Source organism: Spinacia oleracea, chromosome 5, assembly GCF_020520425.1.
Source record: "Spinacia oleracea cultivar Varoflay chromosome 5, BTI_SOV_V1, whole genome shotgun sequence".
NCBI classification, from domain to species: domain Eukaryota; kingdom Viridiplantae; phylum Streptophyta; class Magnoliopsida; order Caryophyllales; family Amaranthaceae; genus Spinacia; species Spinacia oleracea.
The window spans coordinates 5,929,158-5,948,761 of NC_079491.1; the positions used below are offsets into that span (position 1 = coordinate 5,929,158).

The 19,604-nt window shown below is 35.5% G+C and overlaps 2 protein-coding genes across 4 annotated transcripts; both read left to right on the plus strand.

Moving 5' to 3' along the window:
• The first annotated feature begins 5,203 nt into the window (after window positions 1–5,203).
• LOC110792545 (uncharacterized) lies at window positions 5,204–7,934 on the plus strand. Its single transcript, XM_021997365.2, has 4 exons — window positions 5,204–5,644; window positions 6,035–6,153; window positions 7,204–7,322; window positions 7,445–7,934. Exons 1-4 carry the CDS (start codon window positions 5,368–5,370, stop codon window positions 7,671–7,673), a joined length of 744 nt encoding a protein of 247 aa, XP_021853057.2. The 5' UTR covers window positions 5,204–5,367; the 3' UTR covers window positions 7,674–7,934.
• Window positions 7,935–9,616: 1,682 nt separating this feature from the next.
• Window positions 9,617–17,608, plus strand: LOC110792556 (DEAD-box ATP-dependent RNA helicase 20). Of its 3 annotated transcripts, XM_021997384.2 has the most exons (10): window positions 9,619–9,864; window positions 9,964–10,616; window positions 10,721–10,900; window positions 10,984–11,145; window positions 11,248–11,402; window positions 13,274–13,366; window positions 13,474–13,559; window positions 13,630–13,856; window positions 14,535–14,768; window positions 16,966–17,608. In XM_021997384.2, the coding sequence occupies exons 1-10, from the start codon at window positions 9,803–9,805 to the stop codon at window positions 17,067–17,069; spliced, it is 1,956 nt and encodes a 651-aa protein (XP_021853076.2). In that variant the 5' UTR covers window positions 9,619–9,802; the 3' UTR covers window positions 17,070–17,608. The 3 variants fall into 3 exon arrangements, 1 of the variants encoding a protein (XP_021853076.2); XR_008920472.1 differs by lacking the exon at window positions 16,966–17,608 and having other exon boundaries at window positions 9,617–9,864; window positions 13,630–14,393; window positions 14,535–14,673; XR_008920473.1 differs by lacking the exon at window positions 16,966–17,608 and having other exon boundaries at window positions 9,617–9,864; window positions 13,630–14,387; window positions 14,535–14,672.
• The last annotated feature ends 1,996 nt before the right edge of the window (window positions 17,609–19,604 follow it).

Sequence of the window (19,604 nt, forward strand, 5' to 3'; positions counted from 1 at the left end):
AATCGGGTAGGACCCATTTGTCCGTACGCCCGACCCGCGCCTATATATATGGGCTTCATTTATGACAAAAGGTACGCAAACACAATCATTTCCACTAAAACCAAAATACTTATCACTCATCATACCTGACTTTAGCATCGGAGGGGGGATCCTCGAATCACCCTCGAGGCTAGTTCATCTTTGTTATCTGCGCAGGATATCATCAGGATAACAGCAGCACTCAACCAGCAAGACATCTCCAACCGTTCCCAAATCCTACCGGAACAGCAACTTTAGTGTTAATTTGATATAATCAACCTAAAATATCATGAATTTACAAGAGAGACAATTCAATAGGCAACATATACACAATATGCTCTCAAAAACTACATTCAATAGTTGTGTTTTGGTGTTAGCACCCAATTCACCCTTAGGGTTAATCCGGATTCGGGGCGAGTTGTGGGTGGATAGGTTTATGTCCCATCCCAATTGTTGTTTCGGGGGATCGAACACGAGTTCTCCCTACCAAGTTCAGCCCCAATCACCACTAAACCAACAGGCAATTAGTACATTCAATAGTTGTGTTAATTAATAGACAGAACATTTAATCTCACATTACACAAAGTCGTTTGGCATCACTATGTGTGATCTATTCACTTGTTTTTCACTTATCCGAAGTTAACTAAACACGGAGTATGTTCAAATTTACTTAAACTTATCATAAGTTACTAATTAAAGCTTATTTAAACTTATTTTTTTAAAATAAGTGGAAATGAGATAAACTGACCACAGTAGAAGTACATGAAAAAGTAGATACTCCCTCCGTCCCTTAATACTCGCACCGGTTTGACCGGTACGGAGTTTAAGACATTTAAATTCACTTTATTAATTTAATGGATGTTAGTTGATAGTGGAGAATTTTATTAGTATAGTTAGTGGGAAATGTGGGGAGTGGACGAGTGGTGAGTAGGTATGTGAATTTTTAAATGATTTTTTGCAGGGAATAAGGGTGTAGGTGGGGTTAATAAGTAAGTGTGAGAAATAATATAACATTAATATAAATTTTCATTTATAGAAGCGGTGTAAGTATTAAGGGATGGTCTGAAAAAAAAAGCGGTGCGAGTATTAAGGGACGGAGGGAGCATTACGTTGAGAATCAACCCTCCACTAGGGAGCCCTAGTAAGGACATCTCCTACGTGTAATAAGAGTACAAATAAATCTCCCCAAATAATGTAAGCCACTTTTTTAAAAGTAATGATTTGAGGGAAGAGGACGAGAAAATGGTTCAACTAGGCCAAGTTGCTACTATATAGACTCGCCAACTTTGCTCGAAATGTAGTAACAGGTGATCGGAAAAAGTAACGAGACTACAACGCATAGTCCTGAAAATAGCCAACAAGAAATGACACCGTGGATTTCAAGCACGTGGTGCCATCATGTCATAGTGTGACCAACCTAGCAACGGACACCTGGAATGGTAGCGATAGACCTGATCATCTATCGCCCGACTCGCTGGCTCGACTCAATCCAACCCGAAAAAGTACGGGCTTGGGCAACCTCAAATACACATTTTTAAACCAAAGCCGAAACCGGTCAAAAAAACCCGTTTCGGTCCGAACCCGCTACAAATTTATGGTTTTGGACATAATTTTGTGTTAAAGCCCGACCCGGTCCGAATTTTGATCACCTCTAGGTAGCGATCACATTATTGATTCATCCGTTTTTCGATAGTACTTGTAAACTTGTTTTGCATTATTCGTACTTTTAGCAAGTTTTCTTACTAATATGAAAAAACTTACACTAACGAGTAACAAAATTTGGCAAGTTCCCCCCTATAATGTCTTACTCAAAAGTCAAGAATCTTTCTTTATGCCAAAGTCCAAGGTTATTTATCATGCAAGCAGTGGCGTATCCAGAATTATTATATAAGGTATGTAAAACTAAAATAAAAAAGAAATACAATTATGAGGACAAGAACTGAACTCATGATCATATAGTCGAATATTTATCCGACTCATGATCATATAATCACAATTATGGGGACAAAATTTATACAAGTCTCAATTCTCAAGGGGTATACAAGTGCATACCCATAATATACACTAGATCCATCCATGTATGAAAGGTGACCAACTAACCACTTATCATGGATGTATTAACAATTTTAATCAAACTCGAATATTTATCCGGATAGGATATCGGCTTCGAATTGAATTTGCATCCCTAGATAAGGTTACGTGGCTCGCTTATAAATAAAACTTTTTTTTTGAGTAAATTATAAATAAAACTTGAGTAAACCTTCACAAATTACAAGTGATATACTCATACTTACACCAATTGTTTGTTGGTTCAGTGGTGATTGGGGCTGAACTTGATAGGGAGAACCCATGCTCGATCCTCCGCAACAACAATTGGAAGGGGACTGGAACCTATCCACCCAGAACTCGCCCCGAATCCGAATTAACCAACCGGGTGTTAACACACACAAAAAAAATTGATATTTACGATGAGGAATATTTATATTTCCCTCAAAAAAAAATTACGATGAGGAATATGTGGGCCGATCCTCTCTCAGCCCGCAGGAGAATTTAAGGTTGTAGACTTGTAGTCCAATATGGGCCTTATACTAATAGTCCAATACCTTCTCCTTGTTTGCCCAAACTATTTACATTCTAAACTCCATCAAAGTTATTCTACTAGAAAATGTATCCCAATAAGAAAGTCAAAGTTGATAAATTATATCTCGTATGAGACCGCCATATGCATAAGATCGTTGATGTCGACATTAAAAAATATAATTACTAAAAATTATGACTATTTAATTGATTAGTATAAATAATAGTAAAATATAACTATTTGATCACATTAAGTAATTATTTGATACGAAGCCGGTCTTATACATAAGACCGTCTTATATAAATTTTTGTAAAATCATTTATCTTGGTATGTTATCTAATTAATTACTTCATGTAATTTACTAATAAGTTTATTTTGTAATATAATGTCAACAATTAAGACATAGAGTTAAGTCAGTTAACCAAACTCGATAATAAATGTCTAACGCGGTCTGCTAATTGGGATTAAAGGAATAAATTGTAACTCTAATCTAATAATATAAAATGCCCTTGTGGCCCAGTTAGTCAGTTACAACCAAAAGAATCTGATGATTTAAAATGACAAATTATCTTTTAATAAGAACTTGTAACATTTTGTCCTAAATTGAAAAACACGTAAATTGCTACATATGAGTCTTGAATTGAACTCTAATATAGCTCGGAATACCACGACACGACCACTAGTCGTGCTTGGCCAAGGTCCGGCCGGCTCACGCAACGCACCACAAGACCATTAGCTTAGAATGAAACTAACGTTGCCTCTCAAGCTAGCTAATGGAAGTCATTGTCCACCCCCTTCCACTATTTAGGGACCAAGATATCAAGATGATCATATAAAGATGCATGTGTGATAATTATACTTGTTATCAACCACATTGTGTGGTCGATAAACAAGTTGCTTTCCATCAATTTGATGTTAAAGTCATTCCAAATCAAATTTCACCCACCATTCTTGAAAAAATAAGACCAACAAATTCTTTTTTCTGTTTGATTGTTCCGTTTAGGCAAAGATAACTAAGCATTGGACCATTCAAGATGGAATTCAAGTATAATCGAATGGTTATAAAAGAATTGATACAAATTATGATCACCAAGCAATCTATTCATAATAAGTCCTAAAATAATAATAAAATAAAAATAAAAATAAAACTATATTTACCGTGTAGTACGGTATCGATCCGTTCTCAAATGTATAACCAATCTCAAACCTTTAAAATTCATGTGGTTTGAGTACTATCCTTGTCAATAGTGATATGAGTGAGGATTCCTTTAAATTCACTATTCATAAGGAGCGAAATTTCTAGACATGATCATCTATAGCCCGGCCCGCTGACCCGACCTATCATGGTCCGAAAAAGTACGGGTTTTGGCAACCTCAAATATGCTTTTTTAGACCAAAGCCCGGACCCGGTTTGAATAGCCCGCACTAAATTTATGGGTTTGGGCATGACTTTTGTGTTAAAGCCCGACCCGACCCAAATTTTGATCACCTCTAAAAATTTCTAAACCTTTCCTTTGTAAGCTCTAAATGTTTATTTCCTTTGGTCTAAGGTTCAAATCCTACCATCAACATTTCATTTCATTTATTTCTTCATGATCTTTTTCTTTCTTTCTCCTTCTATCTGATGACCTGGTCCCTTTTGTCCTTTTTTTTCCTCTTACTTTTTTTTCAATAATTTATTTATCTTTCTATACGTAGATTATATATTTATATAACAAATGAAATATCGGACTCTTTCGTTTGCAAGGTATTATTAGCAACCGTAACATATTTACTTACATTTGATAAATAATTTACTCCTCATCTAATAATTCAACCTATTTGCTCAATTATTTCTGCTAATGAATTTCAATATCTCGGGGGACTGCGTACGATCCTACAACTAGTAAAATAAAAAAAATAGAAAATAGAAAATAGAAAATGTAACCAACATTTATTTAGGAGCATAACTAAACTAATGCATAAAGTCATGTTTTCGAATGGAAAGAGTACCTAGTATTGAATCATGTACTTACCCAACTAGTTCTTAATAATAAAAAAATGGCTTTCTAGTATTGCTAATTTGTGCTAAATAAGTGTCCATGATTGATAGTTAAGTTGTTTGATATCACTGTTAATTTTTGATTTTTGATTTTTGATTTTTCGATTTTAAAAGGCATATGATTTAGAATGAATCATTAACTAAAAAATAATCATACTCATAGTAATCATGTTGACTTTGAAAACTGACAACAAAAAACTGAAAACTAATTTTTGTTGTTTTTAAATTTTGATTTTTAGTTTTGTAAAAACAAAAAAGTGGAAACTAAAAACGATACCAAACAACGAATTCCCAAGGTTGTATTACTTAGCACCGATCAGCTAATTAGTGTTAATTAAAACGAATTTTCCTAATTAAAATCCTAAATTTTTGTATATTTCAAACCAATTTCGAATTTAAATTATGCCAAACTTTAATCATATCAATAGGAAAACGAAGCACATGTCTTTTTATTGAGAGTACAAGTCCTCTCCTAATTGATGTCTAAATGCATGTCAACATCTAAAGAACAATATATGTGGCCTCTAAAACATGAAACTTTCTCCAATCTTCCTCTACCATGTTCTTTCTCCACCCCATCATATTATTGCATCTTTTGTCTAGTCCATAAGTAAACTAGTCAATCAATCATTAAGTTTACTCTCTTATATATAAGTCACATATTATTATTTATAGTATAGTGAAAATATAACTATAAAACAAAAACAAAACAATATAGAGAATACATATAATGGAGAATGAAACTTATTATGATGAAGTTGAAACACTAGAATTTCAACCTTCACGCAATCATCGAGAGAGTAATAAGATAGCACCTGAAATTATAGAGATCGAAGAAGAAGAAAATGACGATGAATATAAAGAAAACAAAATTGAAGATGTTTATGTTGCGGTGGGTAAAGATGATTTACAACTACTTAAATGGGTTCTTGCCAATGTCGTCGTGACAGGAGCTCGTGTTAATCTCATCCATGTTTCTCACCCTATTTCTTCAATTTCTACTTCGGGTAAGATTTTATATTTCCGATTAGTATTTGTTTATATGGTTAAGAATAACCCAAACAAGGGTGAGAATTCCGCATCATATATGTACCTATTAACATAATTACAACTCGTGAAGTTCCTTGTTTAATTGACTAGTCCTTTAAACCTAGGGATATGTTAAACATTAATTAACGAGTTTGGAAAACAAATTAACAACATTTTTTGTTTTGAATTACTAAGATATATAATAATATTAGAAATTTGTTGTTGTAATTTTTAGATTAAAGGGAAAACAAAAAGTAAAACAAGGAAGTGATTGATCAATGATCATGTTGGATGATAGAAGAAGATGGGAACATCTCAATTTGTCTAGCTAACTAGTTAGCGATACGATGCCGTTTTGACGTTTTCAGTTGGAAGATTGTGGGTTGGTCCATTGAGTCCTGAACAAGCCAAGATTTATGCAACCGAAGAGCACAACAAAAGGAAGAATTTACTGCACAAGTACATTCGCCTTTGTCTTGACCATAAGGTAAGTTTACAAATTATGAGGGTTTCTAAACGTCAAGTGATTAATTAAATTGGACACAGGACATCTATTACAATATTTTTTAGTACCAATGAAAAGTATGACAATAACAATAATACAAGTGGCCCTTATTCGTACTAATTACTACTTAGTAATGTATTGGTAGACCAATAACACATTAATCAGTACTTATACAAGATTAATCAGTATCAACAAGAGTCACCTGAATCATTTTGAAGTTTGAGCGCATGTCACATTTGAGTTTTGACATAGACTTCCTCAATTTTACATTTTTACTCCACATAGCACTATAGCAGTGGCGGATCTAGGGGTACAGTTCCCCCCCCCCCCCATTCCATGGATCCGCGAACAAATATTTAGCAGTAGTTTTGACAGGTTTTTGTTATATAATTATAATCTGCTATTCTTCCTCACAACAAAAAGGTTGTCTCAGTTGGTTGAGTGGTTAGCCCCTCTATCTTAAAGCTTAAGGAGGTCTAGGGATTGATTCCTCATCTAGGGATTGATTCCTCATAACTCATAATTTTCCCTACTTCTCCCCCTATTTATTTAGCTTTTTAATGTCTTACTTTCCTATTATTCACTTAAATGATTTTACTTTTTCCACCGTTTAACTCGGGTAATGCCAATCACATAGATATATCTTTTTTTTAAAAATGTATTTCACTTTTATACCTAACTAAAATCAGTTGCATAGGTTATACAATTTTAAAAAAATAAAATTTGTGAACACAACACTAGACCCCTTTTTATACTGAAATTGTACCATTTGTTTGATCCTTTTTAAAGCGAAATTTGACCCGAATTTTTTCGTTGGTAGACTACATATAAGTTTTTTTTTTATTTCGTACCCCATTTCTCAAATCCTGGATCCGCCACTGCCACATAGTATACTTATTTGTTGATGATGGTGTTACCGGGCCACAAAGTCACAATCGCAAGACATTTAATAGTCGTGCTTTTATTTATTCGGGAACAACAAAGAAGTACTCCTTACAAGTTGTATGAAGTTATAGTATCATACCATTTCAGGTTAACGTGGATACCATACTTATCGAGTCAAGTGAAACAACAAAGGCAATTTTGGATCTTATTCCTGTTCTCAACATGACTTCTCTTGTCATGGGCGCCAAACATCCAACTTCCTCTAGGTTTGCCTTCATTATCCAAACACTCCTAGAGTCCTATCTACTTATATTTGTCCTTGTTTTACTATATTGATTATTAACCCTTATCAAATTTTCTCATGATATGTTAATGTTATATTTTGCAGGCGATTAATAAAAGGACTAAGTAAAGGAGTGTTAATTCAGAATAATGCACCGGATTATTGTAAAGTTACACTTGTGTATGTCGGAAAGAAGAATGTGGATAATCAAGGGAAAATGTATCATATACCATCTTCCTTCATAAGCTCAAATGACAAACATACCAAACCAACTCGACAAAAATATGAAAGGAACAACATGGAATGTGCGTGTTTCCCGATTAAGTTCTATTGATTTTATTAGGGTTTGGTACCATATGTATTATTAACTACAATTTTGAGCGATATTCACTTGTCATGCACCATAGTTTTCATAATATTTAGGAAAATTTTCATATTAGTGTTAGGGAATGTTAAAGAGTTCAGCTTATATAATTTCTGAAAGGATCGGGCTCTACATAGGTTTGTATGAGTATTAATGGCTTAATTTGGATCTCATATTTGGATATTTGATGTCTCCATATATATTAATGGATTAATTCAGATACTTTTACTAGATGATGTATTCTAGTGTTCTACTATGTTAACAACTTTTAGTCATCGAATGTAAAAATATAAAAAAAAACTTTTAGTAACTACTCCAAATCTCCAACCCAACCCGTTATCTTTAAATGAATAACACAACTCATTTGTAGATGATTTTTGTGACACTTCATATTGACATAAATTGTCTCAATATCTTTTGAACAAAACAATAAGCAAAATAATCCTATCATATTACTCACACAACCTAAACCTCAACACCAATTAAGTATCTTTAATAATAAAACGATTAAAACATGCATGTTTTGATTAAGTGAAATGACATTCTTATTAGAATGTTATTGAAGCTTTAAACTAAGGAGTACTAATGTGAGGCTTACCAGTAATACTAGCACGACACTTCAGTGAAATCGCCTTTTTATTGCTAAACTTGGTCATTGAAGTCCCCCATAAAAAAATGAGTAATCATATCATGTGAAATTACATAGAATGAAGGCACTACGTTAAAATTCCTAATTCAAAAATCAAAATGCATGAAAATCCTTTGAACATTGGTTTGAATTCTGATACAATGGCATGTTTGACAATTAGCGTTTAACTGTTCGCTGGTTTGACTAGCTGATAGATGTTAGCTGTTTGTATTTGTAGGTTTGACTAGATGATTGAATAAATTGATTGTTTAAAGTATTTGGTCAATTTATTGTTAGTTGTTTAATGTGTTAAAATGACCTAAAGTCATTGACATATTGATATAAGTAAGTAAGGTTTGTAATATAATTCAATAATAGATCAAAGTTGTCATTTTCTCCTACTTCTTCAAACCTCTAATCTCATTTCTAAACTTTCTTACGAAACTTTCCTAACCAAACATTTATATTAGCTTTTTTAATGCTCAAAACCTCTAATCCACTTTAATTTTTTTTTCCCTCCAAACCCCTCATAACTAATGGGTTATTATTGTATTTTTAATTCTTTTTAATTTGGCGAATTTGTTAAAAAGGACCTTTTTATAACCCAAATTTTGCGACAAAGGACCTTATATAATTTATTTTTTTGGTGAAATAACACCTTAATTTAATTTTTTTTGCGAGAAAGGACCTTATATAATTTTTTTTTTGTGAAATCACACATTAATGTTTTTTTTTTTTGCGAAAGACAACCAAAAGTAAATTTCCGGCATTGACTGAGCTTTTCCGTCCATTGACTTGCACGTGAGAAGCACGTGTGGCTTTATTTTGCTAATCAAACACAATTTTCCTCCAAAATTCTAAGCTTTAAAACCTAAAGTTGAAAAAAAAAACCGAAATAAAATCAAGTTTGAAAATTCAAGAGTCAGGAAAATCAGTGTCTTTAGCTAACGTAAGCCACACGTGCTGCTCACGTGCAAATTAATGGCCGGAAAAGCTCAGTCAATGCCGGAAAGTTCCCTTAGGTCCTTTCTCGCAAAAAAAAAATTAATTTAAGGTGTGTTTTCACAAAAAAAATTATATAAGGTCCTTTTCTCACAAAATTTAGGTTATAAAAGGTTCTTTTTGGCAAATTTACCTATTAATTTTATTAATTTGTATCCAATTATATCATATCATCGTGTTGAATTGTGTCGTCTCATAGGAGTTGTACTTGAAGTTCGATGGAGTTACCAACCTAACCACTCCCCTTCACAATCGACCTCTAATAGTCTAATCCCACACATAGGCGCATAACACACCAAACGTACGAGCCGCAATTGCAAAATATCTGTAAGCTGTTCTTCAACTTTAATCTACTACTCGTAGTTTCTCTTAAAACCCAACAACAAATCAAGTTCTGCACTCCTTTTCCCTCTTTCTCTCTCCTCGATTTTCTCTAAACCCTAATTCAAGCTCTCAAATTTCCAGAAACATGAACTACAACCACTACGACAACCGTTACACTGACCCAACTTCTTACCGCGAACGCCGCAGGTACCCTAATTTTCTCAAGACTTTTGTAGCTTAAACTGTAGTTATATGGTTGATTATTGTGAAATTTATGCTTGTTTTTTTAATTGAAATTGAATGCAGTGATTTTATTGGTCCCCCGGCACCTCATGTGGGTGGTCCGGTGGGCGGCGCACCACCTCCTTATGTACCGCCTTATGGTGGGTCTGGGTCCACTGTAGGGGGACCCTTACCGGGATCCGGGCCTTTTAATGGGTACCCGTTTGACCCTCCGGTTAGCCGGGGCTTTGATATGGGTCGTGGGGGTGGTCATGCTAGTAGAGGGCCAGCTCCAAGAGGTAGAGGTAGTGTCGGCGGGGGGTTTAGGAGTAGCGATTTAGGGGGTGGGAGAGGCGATTTCTATCACTCTAATGGTGGTGGTAGAGGGTTTGATTCACGAAGAGGCGGCGGTGGAGCTGGAGGAGGAGGAGGGAGAGGGTTTGACAGTAATCGAGGTGGCGGGAGAGGGTTTAGTAGTGGGGGTAGAGGAGGGTTTGGGGGTGGGCGAGGCGGAGGGAGAGGTCGAGGAGGAGGTGATAATTTGGATTCCCTTTCACTACCTAAACAAGAGTTTAGGAATTTGGTTCCCTTCAAGAAAGATTTCTACATGGAGTGTGCATCGGTGAGAGCTATGTCGGAGCAAGAGGTGATGATGTATCGAACTAAGCGTGATATTTCTGTAGAAGGGCACGATGTTCCTAGGCCGATTAGGTGGTTTCCTGAAGCTGGATTCCCTGGTAAAAACTCTCAAAATTTATATTGTGAATAAATGAACAATGCCATTCTTGTTTGTTGTGATCATTGTTGGGTAATTTATAATCGTGTTTTGTTTGCTTTGTAGCCTATTGTCTTGATGTCATTGCGAAGTTGGGTTTTGTTGAGCCTACACCAATTCAATCTCAAGGATGGCCGATGGCTCTAAAAGGGAGAGACTTGATTGGCATTGCTGAGACTGGCTCTGGGAAAACTTTGGCTTATTTGCTGCCTGCTATTGTTCACGTTAGTGCTCAGCCAAAACTGGGTAAGAACATATAGTCAATACAAGTTCTAAGATAGGTTATCTGTGCTTTCTTTCATTTTACTAAGTTGTGTAGCATTCTCCAGAATATGGTGATGGTCCAATTGTACTAGTATTAGCTCCCACTCGAGAGTTGGCTGTGCAAATTCAAGAGGAGTCTCTGAAATTTGGAAATCAGGCTAATGTTAGGAGTATTTGTGTTTATGGAGGGGCTCCCAAAGGACCCCAAATCCGAGATCTTAAAAGAGGTAGGTGTCTCTTCTGGTAGAATGTTTGTTGTGATGTTTTGAATTTCCTTCGTTAAAAAATGTGATGCAGAATATTGATGCATTTGGTTTCCTCCATTTCAGGCGTTGAGATCGTAATTGCTACACCTGGTCGATTGATAGATATGTTGGAAGGGAAGCACACTAACTTGAAAAGAGTTACATATTTGGTGTTGGATGAGGCCGACCGTATGTTAGACATGGGGTTTGAACCTCAGATCAGGAAAATAGTCTCCCAGGTAAGATAGGTTTTTAGCTTTTTTGGTCTGGGATTTCTGGCCTTCATGGGAGTGCTGCTGTTTAATGTCGTAATAATACTTTTAGTGTCACACTATTTGTTTACTTCAGTAGCTGTGTCGTGCAAGTTTTGAAAGCAAAAGGAAAAACATGTTTGATTGGCAAAAACTATGCAATGAAGGTTCTATAAATACTCTAGATTTTCTGTTATACCTTCTCTGCTTTTTTGGTACAGCCTATGTTGGCTATGTGGCTCGTACCTTCATTTTAAATCAAGTACCTGTCAGATAATCAGCACATTTCACTTCATTTTGTACAAAATAGATGCAAATTTTTCATAAGACGGCTGAATTTTGACACGTATATTTGCTCGAGACTTGTGGCCGACTCTGAACTCTGGATAACTTAATATAGAAAAGAGTTACTGTTCCTGTTCACTGCATTTGAAAATCTCTTAGATTTGATAGTTAATACTTGCAAGGATTTGGGTGATGGTGGCCGGGGAGGGGGGGGGGGTGGGAGAGGATATTGGTTACCCAGTTTTTCTAAAGAAGCTCACACATTATGTGGGGTGAGGCCGTTAGGATGTGGGTTGTTTTCTGTTTTTGTTGACTTTTTTTTTTGGGGGGGGGGGAGGGGCGATATTCGGTTATGAAGAATGGTTTTAGTAATCAAGACAGCTTGTTAGATTACAGACCTTTTCAAGGCTAAAATGTCTTGCAATCATTAACCAAACAAGGATCTATTATTGCTAAGAGAGTTGACTTTTGTACGGGAAAAATGCTCGACTCTTGACTGTTCCCACAGATCCTTGATTAACTTGATCTGTTATGTCTTCGTACATCATGGGTCGGGATTGGTATTTCAGGATAACACTTATCAGACTTGCACACAAAGCCCTTGCTTAAACCCCTCACACCAGCTCCCCACGAGAATCAAATTCCTGCTCCTTGAATGAAAGGTTAGAGGGGTTACTAACTCCTGTACCCCTGATTCTCTCGCAACACCTGATATTGGCTGGCAGCAAGGCTAGTTTGTTCCATCTTTTAGACCCTGCAAATGGTGAGAACTTCCTCGTGATCTACTTGAAGTCGGTGTCTTTGATTTTGGATGAATGTTCTGATCATGGGTATGCTGAGTGCGATACCCATTAGCCTGCTACAAATCTACAATTACTACCTTATAAGTAGATTAGGCTGTTTTTAAGATAGCCTCAAAAGCCAAGAACTATAATAACCCCCTATGTGAAAATTCTGATACGAATTATTTGTTATGATTTTTAGTAAGATAACATTTTTTTTTTACAGAGTAGCATGTCTAGCATCAGATTTGTGTAATGCGTGGGTTATAGGGGAAGGACACAATAGGAATTGTCATTGTCATTCAGTTAGAGGTAGCTTGAGCAACAACGAGAGGGAAATCAGTTAGAGGGAATAAGTTATTCATTAAATAAAGGAGATAAGAAAGAGAAATTATGGACTGTGCAAGTTCAATTTACTTTGCTTATAGTTTGGACTTGGGAGTGTCCAAGCCAGTCCAAAGTCTGGGATTGTAATATCATGATTGATGATTAAATTGCACCAGCCTACACTCAACTCTATTTTCCTGACTTTTAATGAGAATTTACATCTTTTTATCTTGACTTTTGTCCACAAAAATAGTCCATTACAACTTTATAATCACCTTAGCTATTTAACCTGTAATGCAGCTGTTTATGCTGCAACCAGACTAGGTAACCCTTGAAGTTTCTGAAGTGTTTTTTGGTTGAAGTTTCTTGGTTTTTAATAATTTTCTGAAAGTGTTTTTTGGTTGTATAATTATTGATTTATGCTGTAAGGTGCTTAATAATAATGTATGCTTTTACAATATATAGATTCGACTTGATAGACAAACTTTATACTGGAGTGCTACATGGCCACGTGAGGTAGAAACCTTGGCAAGGCAATTCCTACGCGATGCTTATAAGGTCTGCTTTTCACCTTGTCCCTTTCTGTTGAAAAAAACTCATTTATTTAAGCTACCAGATATATGTGATAGTGATTATTTGATTCATTTCATTTATACTGTGGCCAGGTTGTAATTGGATCTCAAGATCTGAAGGCTAATCATTCTATTCACCAAGTTATTGAAGTCATGACTGATTTGGAGAAGTACAACAGGTAGTTTGCAAATAACCCGAAAAAGCTTTATATCTTCTGGGTTTTTTCTGACCCCGTTTTTTTTTCCCAGGTTAATTACACTGCTCAAAGAAGTAATGGATGGGAGCAAAATCCTTATATTTGTGGAAAGAAAAAAAGGATGCGACCAGGTCACACGACAGTTGAGAATGGATGGGTGGCCAGCTTTGGCCATCCATGGTGATAAAGACCAGTCAGAAAGAGACTGGGTTCTATCAGAGTTTAAAAGTGGCAGAAGTCCTATAATGATTGCCACTGATGTTGCTGCACGTGGTCTTGGTAGGATGACTGAGTGCTAGGAGTCTTGATTGTTTCCTTATAGGTTTTAGCTGTCGTTTAGAAAAAATGTAGGCTTGTTAGCCGGCTGCTGTCCAGTTCCTGTCAAATATATGTGGTTTGGGTGGGAGGTGCTATTGCAATGCTGCTAGTCTGCTACTTGCAAGGGCTGGTGATTTGTTTCTTGGCTGGTGACGGTGGTCTTCGGGCAATTATCAGATGCATCTTGGATTCTTACCACTATTTTACTAGTTTGACATGTAATTATGTGGGCCGTTTCTGGGGTAGGCATAGTACGTATTTCAGATTTGGAAGTGGGTTATATAGGAAACTAACATTGGGGAGTATTCTATAGATGTGTCTGAATTGGCTTTGGTCCTCCCACCAGGTGTCTAAGTAGCGTAGTTGTAGACATTGCTTCCCATCCATGGTTATGGAGCTGGTAGTCATGGCAGCCGGGCACAATATGACAAGCTTATTCAGTTGAGAAGAGAGAATTGAATCATTGATGCTGCTGCTCCTTATCCCTGTTAGGTAAAGGTGGGCACATTTACATGATGAATGTGTTGTCTTAAATTTGATCCATGAGATCACATTAGGTGCAGGGATAAGGGGCATTTTTCTAGCTTCTCGTAGTAAGTAGTTAATCTGATGTTTGCTCTTTGTTTCTCCTGCTTGTAGATGTGAAGGACATAAAATGTGTGATAAATTATGATTTCCCAACAAGTCTTGAAGATTACATTCACAGGATAGGGAGAACTGGCCGTGCTGGGGCTAAGGGGATTGCCTACACATTTTTCACTCAGTCAAACGCTAAGTTTACCAGGGAACTGATGAAGATCTTGAGAGAAGCCGGGCAGGCGGTTCCTCCTGCTTTGTCTGCGATGGCAAGTTCAGGTGGCTCCAATTTTGGGGGTAATGATATTTCTTCCTCTCTTCATCTAATTATACTAAGAGCATGTTTGGTATGCTTTTTTAAAGGCCCAGAAACGGATTCAGTTAAGCCATACCGTTTGGCATTGTTTGGTTTATGGGCTTGGATAACGCTTACCGTTTCTTAGGCGTCACCTACTCCACCCATCTATTACCACTCATAACCCAGCGGTAACAGATACCACTCCAATTTTCAACGTCGTACTAGTTCTTTCATCTCTCTCCCTCTCTGTCTCGCTCCTCTTCAATCTCTCCCAGTCTCTCAGTCAGATTGTGGACAATAATTTCTATTGGACTAGAATTTCTTCGGTCTATTTGTTCTCAATATCTGATTCAAGTTGTTCGAATCCCAACATCTTCTTTTGGTATTAAGATTCTTGATTGAATTTGAAATTGGGCAAAAGAAATTGGAATTTTGCAGAACTGGTTGAGTTTTGCAATCTGATAACTCCCTGTTTTCAATTTCTTTAGTTATTTTGTGTTATGATTTCCAATTTTTTGTCTTCCATTATTTCGTGTTAAGATTTGGCTTTGAATGATTATGATTATCGTGCTGATAAGATAGGGAGTAGGTTCACTTTTGTGTCATTATTTTGTGTTATGATTTCCATTATTTTTGGTGAAAAAGGGAACATGTAGGTGATGCTGGGGAGGAGATTTTATGTTTATTTTGGGTTTTCCAAATATACTCTGTTACGAAGTAGAGTCTGTGATTCCATTCCTTTATAAAACCAAACAACTTTTAACGGTAACACTTATTGTTACCTTTCCTCTCTCATAACTGATTCCATTCCGTTTCCTTTCCTTTGATCGTACCAAACACGCCCTAAGAAGGTGACTGTTGCTTATTCCTCCTATAAAGATGTGAAACACGCCGTATTTTCTCCCTCTTATCGGCCTTTTAAAATGTAAGTAATTTGGAACTATAGTATATGTATCAAAGTTATATACGCCTTATTTTCTCCGCTATAGCTTGTTTGGTAGGAAGTCGATGGAAAATAAAGGAAAGCTAGTAAATAAGTACTTTCCTCAACTTTGGTTAATTACATAATGGAATAAACGATGGCGGGATTTGAATGTAAAGAAAGTTAAACATACTCCATAAAGTGCGTAATGGACCACATTTTTATCGTTTGTTGTTTCAAAATAATTGGCCACTTTCTGAATTTAGTTATATGAAGTCAAGTTTCCTATATTATTACCCTGACTAAGAACTCTTAAGATTACATTATTGTATTTGAAATGGATATTACTCTGTATAAATAGTGAACAGGTGTATCTTTTATTAACTCAAATCCTGAAGAACAAATGTTATCCTTTTTTTTTTTTGGAAATGAGTAGTAACTAACTAACCGAACTAAGAGGGTGTTTGGTTGCCGGTTTGGCTGTTTGGAATGGAGTGTATTGGATACCTTTCCTTTCTAGTGTTTGGAATTTTGGATTATCCTTTTTGCACTAGAATCTCATACTAGGCGGTTTCTGACTCCACCTCACCCTCCTAGAACTCATACCTCCCCCCCACCCCACCCCTAAGATTCTAACTCCTTCCACCCTAGGCATAAACCCTAACTACTGCACTAGACAAAGCGGGAAGAAAAGGTGATGTCTGGAGTGTATGTAGCATAGAAAGTATACTACATTGGTTGAAATCAAATTATGCTGGTATTTTAAAGTATCAAGTTGGTGATTTGGCAAACGAGCTGCTATATAATTCTCACTCCGCCTGGAATTAGTAGACATGCCTATCACTTTGGGGAGGAGGTAACTATTTTAAGAATGATGACAAAATTTTCCGGACATCTTACAATAGTTCATGTGACTATTCATAACAGAGGGAGTAATATACAGATACAATAATGTATGATACAGATGCTTACCAGCTGCTTTTTTGAGAAGGGGTGGAGGTTGTATATTGTTAAGAAATAAACAGATGCTAACCAGTTACTTTGTAACTTCAATATTGGAATAATTGAATAAATCTGTAAAGTAGGTAATTGTAGTAAGCTTTTTTAGAGTGGAGCTCCCCCTAGCGAATGCAAAAAATAGACTTGTGTATGGTACAACCTGTTAATACAATAGAATTTGCCTAGTTCTTTATTTTTTTATTTAATCATCTTCGTAAACAAACAAGCTAGGAAATATTTAAAGCTGATGTTTGACTGGTGATTAATCATATCAGGTTCAGGTGGCAATTTCCGCTCTAGGGGCCGTGGAGGATTTGGTGGTAACAGATCACAGATATCTGGATCAAATACTATCCCTGTTGGCAGAAGACCATGGTAGACGACCAAACCGAAACTGATCTTTTTGCCTATATCATCATGCTGCACAAGTCCCCCTCAAATTTGGATCACCTTTTGTCGGTGTGTTAAAGCAACTGAATGAAGGGTAGATCATCTCATCTTATAGATGATATACAAGTTACAAACTTGCAATACAGAGTATCAGGATTTAGAAGAGGTCAATAGAGAGTATATCAGGATTTCAGGAGAGGCCGAGTACTCGTTTTTCTGCTGGGTAGATGCTGATATGAAATCATATGACGACAACACTTTCCGGTGTGTGTCATTATACATATACCCTACTAGTCAAAAGATAAAATGGCTGATATTTGTATTTTGTCTAGTTAGAAAGATTAGGGTTTACTCAGTGATGTAGAGGGTAGCTGGAAATTTTATCTTGTTGTAGGGGATTTAGTGTAATGCACTGTTATTTATTTTGCACTTGCTTATGTTACTGGGTTTTGTTGAATAGTTCCGGTTTTTGTATGAACCCATTAATTATACGATCTGTGGCGACCAATCTGGGCTTTTCTTTGATAATGGCTGATATTCATGTAATTGTGTATGTAACAACAAAAGGTCTTGCGCGCACAAGGTGTACAATAAATTTATTGTACACCAAGATAACTTTTATGCAGTTTTTTGTAACTTTAACCTATTTTTCTGTAACTTTTATATTATAAAATTAAAAAGTTGATAGATAAACATTTTAAAGGGTTAAATGATTAATTTATACATTATTAGTGATTTTGAAGAAATAATTTTTATTCAAATGAAAGAATTTATCATTAAAAAATAGATAACTTTTACATATATAAATGTAACTTTTAAGCATTTTTAGTCAACTTTTACTCTGGTATACAATATTTATTGTACACCCATTATAAGTAAGAATTTGTGATGTAACAAATCCTCTGAAACTGGAACTGTGCTTTTTCAAATGGAGCAATTGTTTTCCCAGAATTAAGTAACCCCTACATAAATAACACTGTTATTATGAAAATAATTAAGTGACCTTTACATACCCACAGAGTACTCATTATTACTCGTACCTTACTATTAGTTTCATATGCACGCGATGCACTATTGCAAGGATCTTAACTAATATCAAAATGTTGTCCTCTTATAGTAATACTACTGTATTTGATATTTAACTTTGAGACTATAATATTATAGCAAAATATTTCATGGTATTGCTCGAAAAGACTTTAGAGAAGTTTAATACGAGTATATTTTAATGTTTTGGAGTTTAGATTGATAATCATTATACATAAGTTACGAAAAAAATTAAAATAAAACTGCATAACCTTTGTAAAAATGTACAACCCGTCTTTTGTGTGACCGGTCACACCATCCACTTGATGGTGTGACCCATTCACATTGAAGATTTGCTAATTTCAGATCAGTAGGTGTAAGCTTCTTCTCCAGGATTAACTTGACATCACTCAAGTCTTTAAACTCCATATTATTGGTGTTGATGTGTTGACGCAATAATTCCAACACTTGATCATATGAATGACGACGATCTTGTTCTGTTTTTAATTTCTTGGGGATGGAACGTCTGATGGGCGGATTATAAAAAGAAGTAACTGAAATTATAAAAAGAAGTAATCACTTAGTAACTCTACTAATATTTTCTAAAACTGTTAAAGTAATAATTACTACTAATATTACTATAAATAAAGTAACAGATCTAAACTATAGAAGTAACATACCTAAACTAAAAAAGGATCTCCTCTAAAACTACTCCGTATAAAAAAAGTGATACGTCTAAACTATAGAAGTAACATACCTAAACAAAAAAGGTACCTCCTCTAAATTATAAAAAAAAGTAGCATGTCTAAACTATATAAGTAAAATACCTAAACTTAAAAGGTACATCCCCTAAAATTAATCCGTATAAAAAAAGTAACATGTCTAAACTATAGAAGTAACATACCTAAACTAAAAAGGTACCTCCCCTAAAACTATTCCGTATAAAAAAAAGTAACATGTTTACTTTTTCTTTTTTTACAAGTACAGTAAACATATTGTTTCTAATTTTCCTATTCATTATCTCTTTATTGCTTAGTTTACCTTGGCGAGTCCAGTGACATATTAGCTAGAAATTAATCCAACGTAATCGAAAATGTTCTTAGGATTATTATGTGTTTCCATAAGAACATTTGAAGCTACATCCAGAAAGGAGTCGGTTTAATTAATGCAGAGTATATAAGAGTAGAATTTCAAATGTTCTTTACGGGAGAAGATGCATGGTGATATAGAAGGGATGTGTGATAGTTTGGTACTCTTGGTCACCTTTCAGGTTGTTTTAATAACCAAGGTCAATCCATACAGTGTGAACACGTCACACCATCAACTTGATGGTGTGGACGGTCTCATACAAGACTTGAGGAAAAATGTATTGTCGTAACTCGTATGATCATACTACCCCATAGTTTGTAAACCAATGCGAATGCACAAATTGCGTAATAATAAGCTATTATAAGATTGATCTGATAATATGTGCTTTATAAAATTCTTTTGAAACCACTTT